Source organism: Hoplias malabaricus, chromosome X2 (assembly GCF_029633855.1).
Source record: "Hoplias malabaricus isolate fHopMal1 chromosome X2, fHopMal1.hap1, whole genome shotgun sequence".
In the NCBI taxonomy this organism is placed as follows: Eukaryota; Metazoa; Chordata; class Actinopteri; order Characiformes; family Erythrinidae; genus Hoplias; species Hoplias malabaricus.
Window position 1 is genome coordinate 26,703,064 of NC_089819.1, and position 12,456 is coordinate 26,715,519.

Below are 12,456 nucleotides of genomic sequence, written 5' to 3' on the forward strand. Positions count from 1 at the left end.
GAGGACTGATATCTCCTGTTGTAGTGTACGGTGTTTACCGAGGGGACTGATATCTCCTGCTGTAGTGTACGGTGTTTACCGAGGGGACTGATGTCTCCTGTTTTAGTGTACAGTGTTTACTGAGGGGACTGATGTCTCCTGTTTTAGTGTAAGGTGTTTATTGAGAGGACTGATATCTCCTGTTGTAGTGTACGGTGTTTACTGAGGGGACTGATATCTCCTGTTGTAGTGTACGGTGTTTATTGACAGGACTGATATCTCCTGTTGTAGTGTACGGTGTTTACTGAGGGGACTGATATCTCCTGTTGTAGTGTACGGTGTTTATTGACAGGACTGATATCTCCTGTTGTAGTGTACGGTGTTTACTGAGGGGACTGATATCTCCTGTTGTAGTGTACGGTGTTTATTGAGAGGACTGATATCTCCTGTTGTAGTGTACAGTGTTTACTGAGGGGACTGATGTCTCCTGTTGTAGTGTACGGTGTTTACCGAGGGGACTGATATCTCCTGTTGTAGTGTACCGTGTTTACTGAGGGGACTGATATCTCCTGTTGTAGTGTACGGTGTTTACTGAGGGGACTGATATCTCCTGTTGTAGTGTACGGTGTTTACTGAGGGGACTGATATCTCCTGTTGTAGTGTACGGTGTTTACTGAGGGGACTGATATCTCCTGTTGTAGTGTACGGTGTTTACTGAGGGGACTGATATCTCCTGCTGTAGTGTACGGTGTTTACTGTGGGGACTGATATCTCCTGTTGTAGTGTACGGTGTTTATTTAGGGGACTGATATCTCCTGTTGTAGTGTACGGTGTTTATTTAGGGGACTGATATCTCCTGTTGTAGTGTATGGTGTTTATTGAGAGGACTGATATCTCATGTTGCAGTGTACGGTGTTTATTGAGAGGACTGATATCTCCTGCTGTAGTGTATGGTGTTTACCGAGGGGACTGATATATCCTGCTGTAGTGTACGGTGTTTACCGAGGGGACTGATATCTCCTATTGTAGTGTACGGTGTTTACCGAGGGGACTGATGTCTCCTGTTGTAGTGTACGGTGTTTACCGAGGGGACTGATGTCTCCTGTTTTAGTGTACGGTGTTTACTGAGGGGACTGATGTCTCCTGTTGTAGTGTACGGTATTTACCGAGGGGACTGATGTCTCCTGTTGTAGTGTACGGTGTTTACTGAGAGGACTGATATCTCCTGTTGTAGTGTACGGTCTTTACCGAGGGGACTGATATCTCCTGTTGTAGTGTACGGTGTTTCCTGAGGGGACTGATATCTCCTGTTGTAGTGTACGGTGTTTACTGAGGGGACTGATATCTCCTGTTGTAGTGTACGGTGTTTACTGAGGGGACTGATATCTCCTGTTGTAGTGTACGGTGTTTCCTGAGGGGACTGATATCTCCTGTTGTAGTGTACGGTGTTTACTGAGGGGACTGATATCTCCTGTTGTAGTGTACGGTGTTTATTGAGAGGACTGATATCTCCTGTTGTAGTGTATGGTGTTTACTGAGGGGACTAATATTTCCTGTTGTAGTGTATGGTGTTTACTGAGGGGACTGATATCCCCTGTTGTATTGTACGGTGTTTATTGAGGGGACTGATATCTCCTGTTGTAATGTATGGTGTTTACAGAGGGGACTGATATCTCCTGTTGTAGTGTACGGGGTTTATTGAGGAGACTGATATCTCCTGCTGTAGTGTATGGTGTTTATTGAGGGGACTGATATCTCCTGTTGTAGTGTACGTTGTTTATTGAGGGGACTGATATCTCCTGTTGTAGTGTACGTTGTTTATTTAGGGGACTGATATCTCCTGTTGTAGTGTACGGTGTTTATTGAGGGGACTAATATCTCCTGTTGTAGTGTACAGTGTTTATTGAGGGGACTGATATCTCCTGTTGTATTGTGTTTATCAGGGAGTAATTGATGTTGTAGGTGTTTTTGCTCTAATCCTCCTCACTTTCCCAGGGAATGCAACCTCAGATAAATATTTACGTAGCTAATTGCTTCACGTGCATTATTAATACTACTGAAATCTCCTCAAAGAGACATAATTAGTGTGGCAAATTAGCCCTCCGCTGATAACGCTGCTAGCTGAAGCAGCAGTTTTGCCCTGGTTTCGTCTGGAGCTGATTCTCTCTCCTCTCTTTTCCTCTCGTCTGCGATTTTAAATCAGATCTCACTCGTCCTCCACAAATAAAAACAGAGCGCAGACCTTAAATATTAGCTCCGAGTCTATTAGCATGTGTTAGCGCAGCACAGTGGCGTTAATTGCTGACAGCTGAGCTCTTTTAATGCCATGTATTCATTTGCATTTTTTAATCCTTATGTTTTACAGGAAGATAAAAAGGCAAAGCTTCGGCCTGAAACATGTTGGGGTTTGGAGGAAACCTGCTTCCGTTACGACTCATCTCTTCTGTCACACACAGACTGCTGGATACTGTTTATTTTTTTACTTGTGTTTAATTGATTACAATCTCAATTGTCAAGCACCACATTCTTCATTAATGCTAGTGAACTCAGATCAAAAATCAGATTAATAAAAACTTTTATATATAGAAAGGTTATTTAGTTCTGTGTTCTCCTCTGAGCGTGTTGAGTCTGATGAACAGAGGTTAGTGTTCTCCTCTGAGCGTGTTGAGTCTGATGAACAGAGGTTAGTGTTCTCCTCTGAGCGTGTTGAGTCTGATGAACAGAGGTCAGTGTTCTCCTCTGAGCGTGTTGACTCTGATGAACAGAGGTTAGTGTTCTCCTCTGAGCGTGTTGAGTCTGATGAACAGAGGTCAGTGTTCTCTGAGCGTGTTGAGTCTGATGAACAGAGGTTAGTGTTCTCCTCCGAGCGTATTGAGTCTGATGAACAGAGGTTAGTGTTCTCCTCCGAGCGTGTTGAGTCTGATGAACAGAGGTTAGTGTTCTCCTCCGAGCGTGTTGAGTTTGATGAACAGAGGTTAGTGTTCTCCTCCGAGCGTGTTGAGTTTGATGAACAGAGGTTAGTGTTCTCCTCTGAGCGTGTTGACTCTGATGAACAGAGGTTAGTGTTCTCCTCCGAGCGTATTGAGTCTGATGAACAGAGGTCAGTGTTCTCCTCCGAGCGTGTTGAGTCTGATGAACAGAGGTTAGTGTTCTCCTCCGAGCGTGTTGAGTTTGATGAACAGAGGTTAGTGTTCTCCTCTGAGCGTGTTGAGTCTGATGAACAGAGGTTAGTGTTCTCCTCTGAGCGTGTTGAGTCTGATGAACAGAGGTTAGTGTTCTCCTCCGAGCGTATTGAGTCTGATGAACAGAGGTTAGTGTTCTCCTCCGAGCGTGTTGAGTCTGATGAACAGAGGTTAGTGTTCTCCTCCGAGCGTGTTGAGTTTGATGAACAGAGGTTAGTATTCTCCTCTGAGCGTGTTGAGTCTGATGAACAGAGGTTAGTGTTCTCCTCTGAGCGTGTTGAGTCTGATGAACAGAGGTTAGTGTTCTCCTCCGAGCGTGTTGAATCTGATGAACAGAGGTTAGCATTCTCCTCCGAGCGTATTGATTCTGATGAACAGAGGTTAGTGTTCTCCTCCGAGCGTGTTGAGTCTGATGAACCGAGGTTAGTGTTCTCCTCTGAGCGTGTTGAGTCTGATGAACAGAGGTCAGTGTTCTCCTCTGAGTGTGTTGAGGCTGATGAACAGAGGTCAGTGTTCTCTGAGCGTGTTGAGTCTGATGAACAGAGGTCAGTGTTCTCCTCTGAGTGTTTTGAGGCTGAAGAACAGAGGTCAGTGTTCTCTGAGCGTGTTGAGTCTGATGAACAGATGTCAGTGTTCTCCTCTGAGCGTGTTGAGTCTGATGAACAGAGCTTAGTGTTCACCTCCGAGCATGTTGAGTCTGATGAACAGAGGTTAGCGTTCTCCTTTGAGCATGTTGAGTCTGATGAACAGAGGTTAGTGTTCTCCTCCGAGCGTGTTGAGTCTGATGAACAGAGGTTAGTGTTCTCCTCTGAGCGTGTTGAGTCTGATGAACAGAGGTTAGTGTTCCCCTCCGAGCGTGTTGAGTCTGATGAACAGAGGTTAGTTTTCTCCTCTGAGCGTGTTGAGTCTGATGAACAGAGGTTAGTTTTCTCCTCTGAGCGTGTTGAGTCTGATGAACAGAGGTTAGTGTTCTCCTCTTAGCGTGTTGAGTCTGATGAACAGAGGTTAGTGTTCTCCTCTGAGCGTGTTGAGTCTGATGAACAGAGGTTAGTGTTCTCCTCCGAGCATGTTGAGTCTGATGAACAGAGGTTAGCGTTCTCCTCTGAGCATGTTGAGTCTGATGAACAGAGGTTAGTGTTCTCCTCCGAGCGTGTTGAGTCTGATGAACCGAGGTTAGTGTTCTCCTCTGAGCGTGTTGAGTCTGATGAACAGAGGTTAGTGTTCTCCTCTGAGCGTGTTGAGCCTGATGAACAGAGGTCAGTGTTCTCTGAGCGTGTTGAGTCTGATGAACCGAGGTTAGTGTTCTCCTCTGAGCGTGTTGAGTCTGATGAACAGAGGTTAGTGTTCTCCTCTGAGCGTGTTGAGTCTGATGAACAGAAGTCAGTGTTCTCTGAGCGTGTTGAGTCTGATGAACAGAGGTCAGTGTTCTCCTCTGAGTGTGTTGAGTCTGATGAACAGAGGTTAGTGTTCTCCTCTGAGTGTGTTGAGGCTGATGAACAGAGGTCAGTGTTCTCTGAGCATTTTGAGTCTGATGAACAGAGGTCAGTGTTCTCCTCTGAGCGTGTTGAGTCTGATGAACAGAGGTTAGTGTTCTCCTCCGAGCGTGTTGAGTCTGATGAACAGAGGTTAGTGTTCTCCTCTGAGCGTGTTGAGTCTGATGAACAGAGGTTAGTGTTCTCCTCCGAGCGTGTTGAGTCTGATGAACAGAGGTTAGTGTTCTCCTCTGAGTGTGTTGAGTCTGATGAACAGAGGTCAGTGTTCTCCTCTGAGTGTGTTGAGTCTGATGAACAGAGGTCAGTGTTCTCCTCTGAGTGTTTTGAGGCTGAAGAACAGAGGTCAGTGTTCTCTGAGCGTGTTGAGTCTGATGAACAGATGTCAGTGTTCTCCTCTGAGCGTGTTGAGTCTGATGAACAGAGGTTAGTGTTCTCCTCCGAGCGTGTTGAGTCTGATGAACAGAGGTTAGTGTTCTCCTCCGAGCGTGTTGAGTCTGATGAACAGAGGTCAGTGTTCTCCTCTGAGTGTGTTGAGTCTGATGAACAGAGGTCAGTGTTCTCCTCTGAGTGTTTTGAGGCTGAAGAACAGAGGTCAGTGTTCTCTGAGCGTGTTGAGTCTGATGAACAGATGTCAGTGTTCTCCTCTGAGCGTGTTGAGTCTGATGAACAGAGGTTAGTGTTCACCTCCGAGTATGTTCAGTCTGATGAACAGAGGTTAGCGTTCTCCTTTGAGCATGTTGAGTCTGATGAACAGAGGTTAGTGTTCTCCTCCGAGCGTGTTGAGTCTGATGAACAGAGGTTAGTGTTCTCCTCTGAGCGTGTTGAGTCTGATGAACAGAGGTTAGCGTTCACCTCCGAGCGTGTTGAGTCTGATGAACAGAGGTTAGTGTTCCCCTCCGAGCGTGTTGAGTCTGATGAACAGAGGTTAGTGTTCTCCTCTGAGCGTGTTGAGTCTGATGAACAGAGGTTAGTGTTCTCCTCTGAGCGTGTTGAGTCTGATGAACAGAGGTTAGCATTCTCCTCTTAGCGTGTTGAGTCTGATGAACAGAGGTTAGTGTTCTCCTCTGAGCGTGTTGAGTCTGATGAACAGAGGTTAGTGTTCTCCTCTGAGCATGTTGAGTCTGATGACCAGAGGTTAGCGTTCTCCTCTGAGCATGTTGAGTCTGATGAACAGAGGTTAGTGTTCTCCTCCGAGCGTGTTGAGTCTCATGAAAAGTGGTTAGTGTTCTCCTCCGAGCGTGTTGAGTCTGATGAACAGAGGTTAGTGTTCTCCTCCGAGCGTCTTGAGTCTGATGAACAGAGGTTAGCGTTCTCCTCTGAGCGTGTTGAGTCTGATGAACAGAGGTTAGTGTTCTCCTCCGAGCGTGTTGAGTCTGATGAACAGAGGTTAGCAGTTGGTGTTTGATGGTGGTGTTTTAAACATAAAAACAAAGCATCAATTGATTTTATTATTGATTGTAGAACTTTAAGGGTTAATTAAGCCATTCATCAAGTTTACTCCTCATCACCTCATTTCCCTCCTCAGTCTCTGGAGCTCCGCCACTGATTAAAGACCTCCGCTAATAGCTTATATGTCCTTCATTTTACCTTCTCTCCCTCTCTCTTTCTTTCACAAACACACACACACACACACACACTCTTTTTCTGTCTCTCTCTGCCACACCCGTCATCTTTCTCTTTTACACCACCCCCTCTTTCCTCTGTCTACTGTTCCCCATCTCTTTTTCTCCCACTTTTCTTTTTCTCCCACCTTTTTCCGTCTCTCTCTCTCTCTGTCTCTTTCTCTCTCTCTCTCGCTCTCTCGCTCTTTCCCTTTCCCTTTCCCCCTCTCTCTCTCTCTCTCTCTCTCTGTGAGTGTGTGTAGGGGAGCTGTCAGTCTGGCGGGAGTCATTAGTGAACAGGCCGTTAGCTGCAGGAGTTTAATTGCTGGTTAATTGGGTGATTAGTGCTGTGCTTTGTTTTGCGTTCTCCTTTGACTCGTCTTGTTTACGGTTTGTGTTTTCCCTGCGCTCTCTGCACCTTGCACTCTTTCCTGACATGACTGAAGGTGAATAGGTGTGTGTGTGTGTGTGTGTGTGTGTGTGTCATTATTCCATATACATCTCAATAATAATGAGATGGAGGGAAATAGACAATGTTATGGAAAGGACATTGGAAGAGGAACAGAATGAGAGAGAGAGAGAGAGAGAGGAGATTACGTGAGAATGAAGAAAAAATCCATGTTCAGCAAATCTGCATTCCAGCATCCAAACACTCTGCAGCGCTCAGGCCTCCGGGATACGGATGCTGCTGTTGCCATGGAAACGACCGGCTCAGCATCACGAGGCTTCAGGAATTACCATAAAATGGGAATTATCATAAACCAGGAATTATCATAAATCAGGAATTATCATAAATCTGATTTAACGTCAAACAGAGTGACGGGAAATGAGGGGTTGATTTTCAATAAACAGAGAGAGAGAGAGAGACAGAGACAGAGAGAGAGACAGAGACAGAGAGACACACAGAGAGAGAGAGAGACACACACAGAGACAGAGAGAGTCACAGAGAGAGAGAGACACACACAGAGAGACAGAGAGAGAGAGAGAGAAAACAGAGAGAGAGAGAGAGAGAAAACAGATGTCTCTCCGAGTGACTGACCGCATGCTGAATGTGTTTTGCAGATCAGTGAGTGTTAGGAAAGCCTTAGTTATTGCTAGTGTAGAACTGGCAGCTCTATAGGGGGCGCTAGAGGACAGTACATCATCATTCCAGAAGCCCCTTCACTGGGCCGGTGATCAGAACCTAGTCAACAAACATGGATTAATGTAATTCTTTAAAACGGAAATAATTTGTTCACTGTCTGTAACCCTTATCCAGTTCAGGGCGGCGGTGGGTCCAGAGCCTACCCGGAATCACTGGGCACAAGGCAGGAACTCACCCTGGAGGGGGCGCCAGTCCTTCACAGGGCGACACACACTCACACATTCACTCACACATTCACACCTATGGACACTTTTGAGTCTTCAGTCCACCTACCAACGTGTGTTTTTGGAGCATGGGAAAAAACCGGAGCACCCGGAGGAAACCCACGCAGACACAGGGAGAACACACCACACTCCTCACAGACAGTCACCCGGAGGAAACCCACGCAGACACAGGGAGAACACACCACACTCCTCACAGACAGTTACCTGGAGGAAACCCACGCAGACACAGGGAGAACACACCACACTCCTCACAGACAGTCACCCGGAGGAAACCCACGCAGACACAGGGAGAACACACCACACTCCTCACAGACAGTTACCCGGATGAAACCCACGCAGACACAGGGAGAACACACCACACTCCTCACAGACAGTCACCTGGAGGAAATCCACGCAGACACAGAAAGAACACACCACACTCCTCACAGACAGTTACCCGGAGGAAACCCACGGAGACACAGGGAGAACACACCACACTCCTCACAGACAGTCACCTGGAGGAAACCCACGCAGACACAGAGAGAACACACCACACTCCTCACAGACAGTCACCCGGAGGAAACCCACGCAGACACAGAGAGAACACACCACACTACTCACAGACAGTCACCTGGAGGAAACCCACGCAGACACAGGGAGAACACACCACACTCCTCACAGACAGTCACCTGGAGGAAACCCACGCAGACACAGAGAGAACACACCACACTCCTCACAGACAGTCACCCGGAAGAAACCCACGCAGACACAGAAAGAACACACCACACTCCTCACAGACAGTTACCCAGAGGAAACCCACGGAGACACAGAGAGAACACACCACACTATTCACAGACAGTCACCTGGAGGAAACCCACGCAGACACAGAGAGAACACACCACACTCCTCACAGACAGTCACCCGGAAGAAACCCACGCAGACACAGAAAGAACACACCACACTCCTCACAGACAGTTACCCCGAGGAAACCCACGGAGACACAGGGAGAACACACCACACTCCTCACAGACAGTCACCCGGAGGAAACCCACGCAGACACAGAGAGAACACACCACACTACTCACAGACAGTCACCTGGAGGAAACCCACGCAGACACAGGGAGAACACACCACACTCCTCACAGACAGTCACCTGGAGGAAACCCACGCAGACACAGAGAGAACACACCACACTCCTCACAGACAGTCACCCGGAAGAAACCCATGCAGAAACAGAAAGAACACACCACACTCCTCACAGACAGTTACCCGGAGGAAACCCACGGAGACACAGGGAGAACACACCACACTCCTCACAGACAGTCACCTGGAGGAAACCCACGCAGACACAGAAAGAACACACCACACTCCTAACAGACAGTCACCCGGAGGAAACCCACGGAGACACAGGAAGAACACACCACACTCCTCACAGACAGTCACCTGGAGGAAACCCACGCAGACACAGAGAGAACACACCACACTCCTCACAGACAGTCACCCGGAGGAAACCCACGCAGACACAGAGAGAACACACCACACTACTCACAGACAGTCACCTGGAGGAAACCCACACAGACACAGGGAGAACACACCACACTCCTCACAGACAGTCACCTGGAGGAAACCCACGCAGACATAGAGAGAACACACCACACTCCTCACAGACAGTCACCCGGAAGAAACCCACGCAGACACAGAAAGAACACACCACACTCCTCACAGACAGTCACCCGGAGGAAACCCACGCAGACACAGAGAGAACACACCACACTATTCACAGACAGTCACCTGGAGGAAACCCACGCAGACACAGGGAGAACACACCACACTCCTCACAGACAGTCACCTGGAGGAAACCCACGCAGACACAGAAAGAAAACTCCTCACAGACAGTTACCCGGAGGAAACCCACGCAGACACAGGGAGAACACACCACACTCCTCACAGACAGTCACCTGGAGGAAACCCACGCAGACACAGAGAGAACACACCACACTCCTCACAGACAGTCACCCGGAAGAAACCCACGCAGACACAGAAAGAACACACCACACTCCTCACAGACAGTCACCCGGAAGAAACCTACGCAGACACAGGAAGAACACACCACACTCCTCACAGACAGTCACCCGGAAGAAACCCACGCAGACAAAGAAAGAACACACCACACTCCTCACAGACAGTCACCCGGAGGAAACCCACGCAGACACAGAGAGAACACACCACACTATTCACAGACAGTCACCTGGAGGAAACCCACGCAGACACAGAGAGAACACACCACACTCCTCACAGTCACCCGGAAGAAACCCACGCAGACACAGAAAGAAAACTCCTCACAGACAGTTACCCGGAGGAAACCCACGCAGACACAGGGAGAACACACCACACTCCTCACAGACAGTCACCTGGAGGAAACCCACGCAGACACAGAGAGAACACACCACACTCCTCACAGACAGTCACCCGGAGGAAACCCACGCAGACACAGAGAGAACACACCACACTACTCACAGACAGTCACCTGGAGGAAACCCACGCAGACACAGGGAGAACACACCACACTCCTCACAGACAGTCACCTGGAGGAAACCCACGCAGACACAGAGAGAACACACCACACTATTCACAGACAGTCACCTGGAGGAAACCCACGCAGACACAGAGAGAACACACCACACTCCTCACAGACAGTCACCCGGAAGAAACCTACGCAGACACAGGAAGAACACACCACACTCCTCACAGACAGTCACCTGGAGGAAACCCACGCAGACACAGGGAGAACACACCACACTCCTCACAGACAGTCACCCGGAGGAAACCCACGCAGACACAGAAAGAACACACCACACTATTCACAGACAGTCACCTGGAGGAAACCCACGCAGACACAGAGAGAACACACCACACTCCTCACAGACAGTCACCCGGAAGAAACCCACGCAGACACAGGAAGAACACACCACACTCCTCACAGACAGTCACCTGGAGGAAACCCACGCAGACACAGGGAGAACACACCACACTCCTCACAGACAGTCACCCGGAGGAAACCCACGCAGACACAGAGAGAACACACCACACTATTCACAGACAGTCACCTGGAGGAAACCCACGCAGACACAGAGAGAACACACCACACTCCTCACAGACAGTCACCCGGAAGAAACCCACGCAGATACAGAAAGAACACAACACACTCCTCACAGACAGTTACCCGGAGGAAACCCACGGAGACACAGGGAGAACACACCACACTCCTCACAGACAGTCACCCGGAGGAAACCCACGCAGACACAGAGAGAACACACCACACTACTCACAGACAGTCACCTGGAGGAAACCCACGCAGACACAGGGAGAACACACCACACTCCTCACAGACAGTCACCTGGAGGAAACCCACGCAGACACAGAGAGAACACACCACACTCCTCACAGACAGTCACCCGGAGGAAACCCACGCAGACACAGAAAGAACACACCACACTCCTCACAGACAGTCACCCGAAGGAAACCCATGCAGACACAGAGAGAACACACCACACTATTCACAGACAGTCACCTGGAGGAAACCCACGCAGACACAGAGAGAACACACCACACTCCTCACAGACAGTCACCCGGAAGAAACCCATGCAGACACAGAAAGAACACACCACACTCCTCACAGACAGTTACCCGGAGGAAACCCACGGAGACACAGGGAGAACACACCACACTCCTCACAGACAGTCACCTGGAGGAAACCCACGCAGACACAGAGAGAACACACCACACTCCTCACAGACAGTCACCCGGAGGAAACCCACACAGACACAGGGAGAACACACCACACTCCTCACAGACAGTCACCCGGAGGAAACCCACACAGACACAGGGAGAACACACCACACTCCTCACAGACAGTCACCTGGAGGAAACCCACGCAGTCACATTCCTTCTACCTGGAGGGTTCGGTCCGTTCCATGGAGAGCCCAACTCCACCTCGGAGCTTACAGGACTCTCAGGGTCTGCTCCTGATGGCTGGGTTCATACCGAACACTAGGTGAGATTGGGGGTCTTTGCTCCTGAGACTCCCCCTAGTGTAATTAATTTACAGCACTGCCCTGAAATCAATGGGAAAGAGGAGGCAGTAGTTTCCTATCCTTCTCCAGAATTTACATAGTGCAGTTTCTGCATTGTTAAGCTCTCAGTATCAACGACAAAGGCTCTGTTCTCTTTTTTACAGCTCAGTGGACCATCACAACAATTTAAAGCTGGAATTTTAATGTAAAAATATTATGTAGTGATCTTTTAATGTTGAACACACACACACACACCTTTTTTCCAGTGCACTGTTTATCTGGTTCTTATCTCAAACACTGTTTCAATCAACACTTCTCGCCTTATCTCGACTGACCCTGTTCGTTAATGCTCTTGTTCCTGTTATGGCGCACACACACACAAACGCACATACACGCACACACACACACACAAACACACTTTCTCACTGCAGAATGTGTGTGAGAACCGGATTCGTAGAACCATCAGCACCTGAGAGATCAGCTGATAAACATCTCACCACTTCCTCCAACCATTCACATGGCTCTTCAGCAACCAACAACACACACAGCTCAACAGGCCACTTTATCAGAAACACCCCCCCTCTACTGACACTCACTGGCCACTTTATTAGAAACACCCCCCTTCTAATGACACTCACTGGCCACTTTATCAGAAAACCCCCCCTCTACTGACACTCACTGGCCACTTTATCAGAAACACCCCCCCTCTACTGACACTCACTGGCCACTTTATTAGCAACGCCCCCCTTCTAATGACACTCACTGGCCACTTTATCAGAAA

At 48.7% G+C, this 12,456-nt stretch overlaps 1 protein-coding gene across 2 annotated transcripts in view; it reads left to right on the top strand.

Moving 5' to 3' along the window:
* LOC136676388 (fibrosin-1-like protein) overlaps positions 1 to 2,490 on the top strand; it is a 283,573-nt gene extending 281,083 nt beyond the window's left edge. For both annotated transcript variants that reach the window (XM_066653363.1, XM_066653364.1), the window contains exon 5: positions 2,345 to 2,490. In XM_066653363.1, coding sequence (XP_066509460.1) covers positions 2,345 to 2,476 — 132 coding nt within the window. In that variant the 3' untranslated portion in view covers positions 2,477 to 2,490. The remainder of the gene's footprint in view (positions 1 to 2,344) is intronic.
* The last annotated feature ends 9,966 nt before the right edge of the window (positions 2,491 to 12,456 follow it).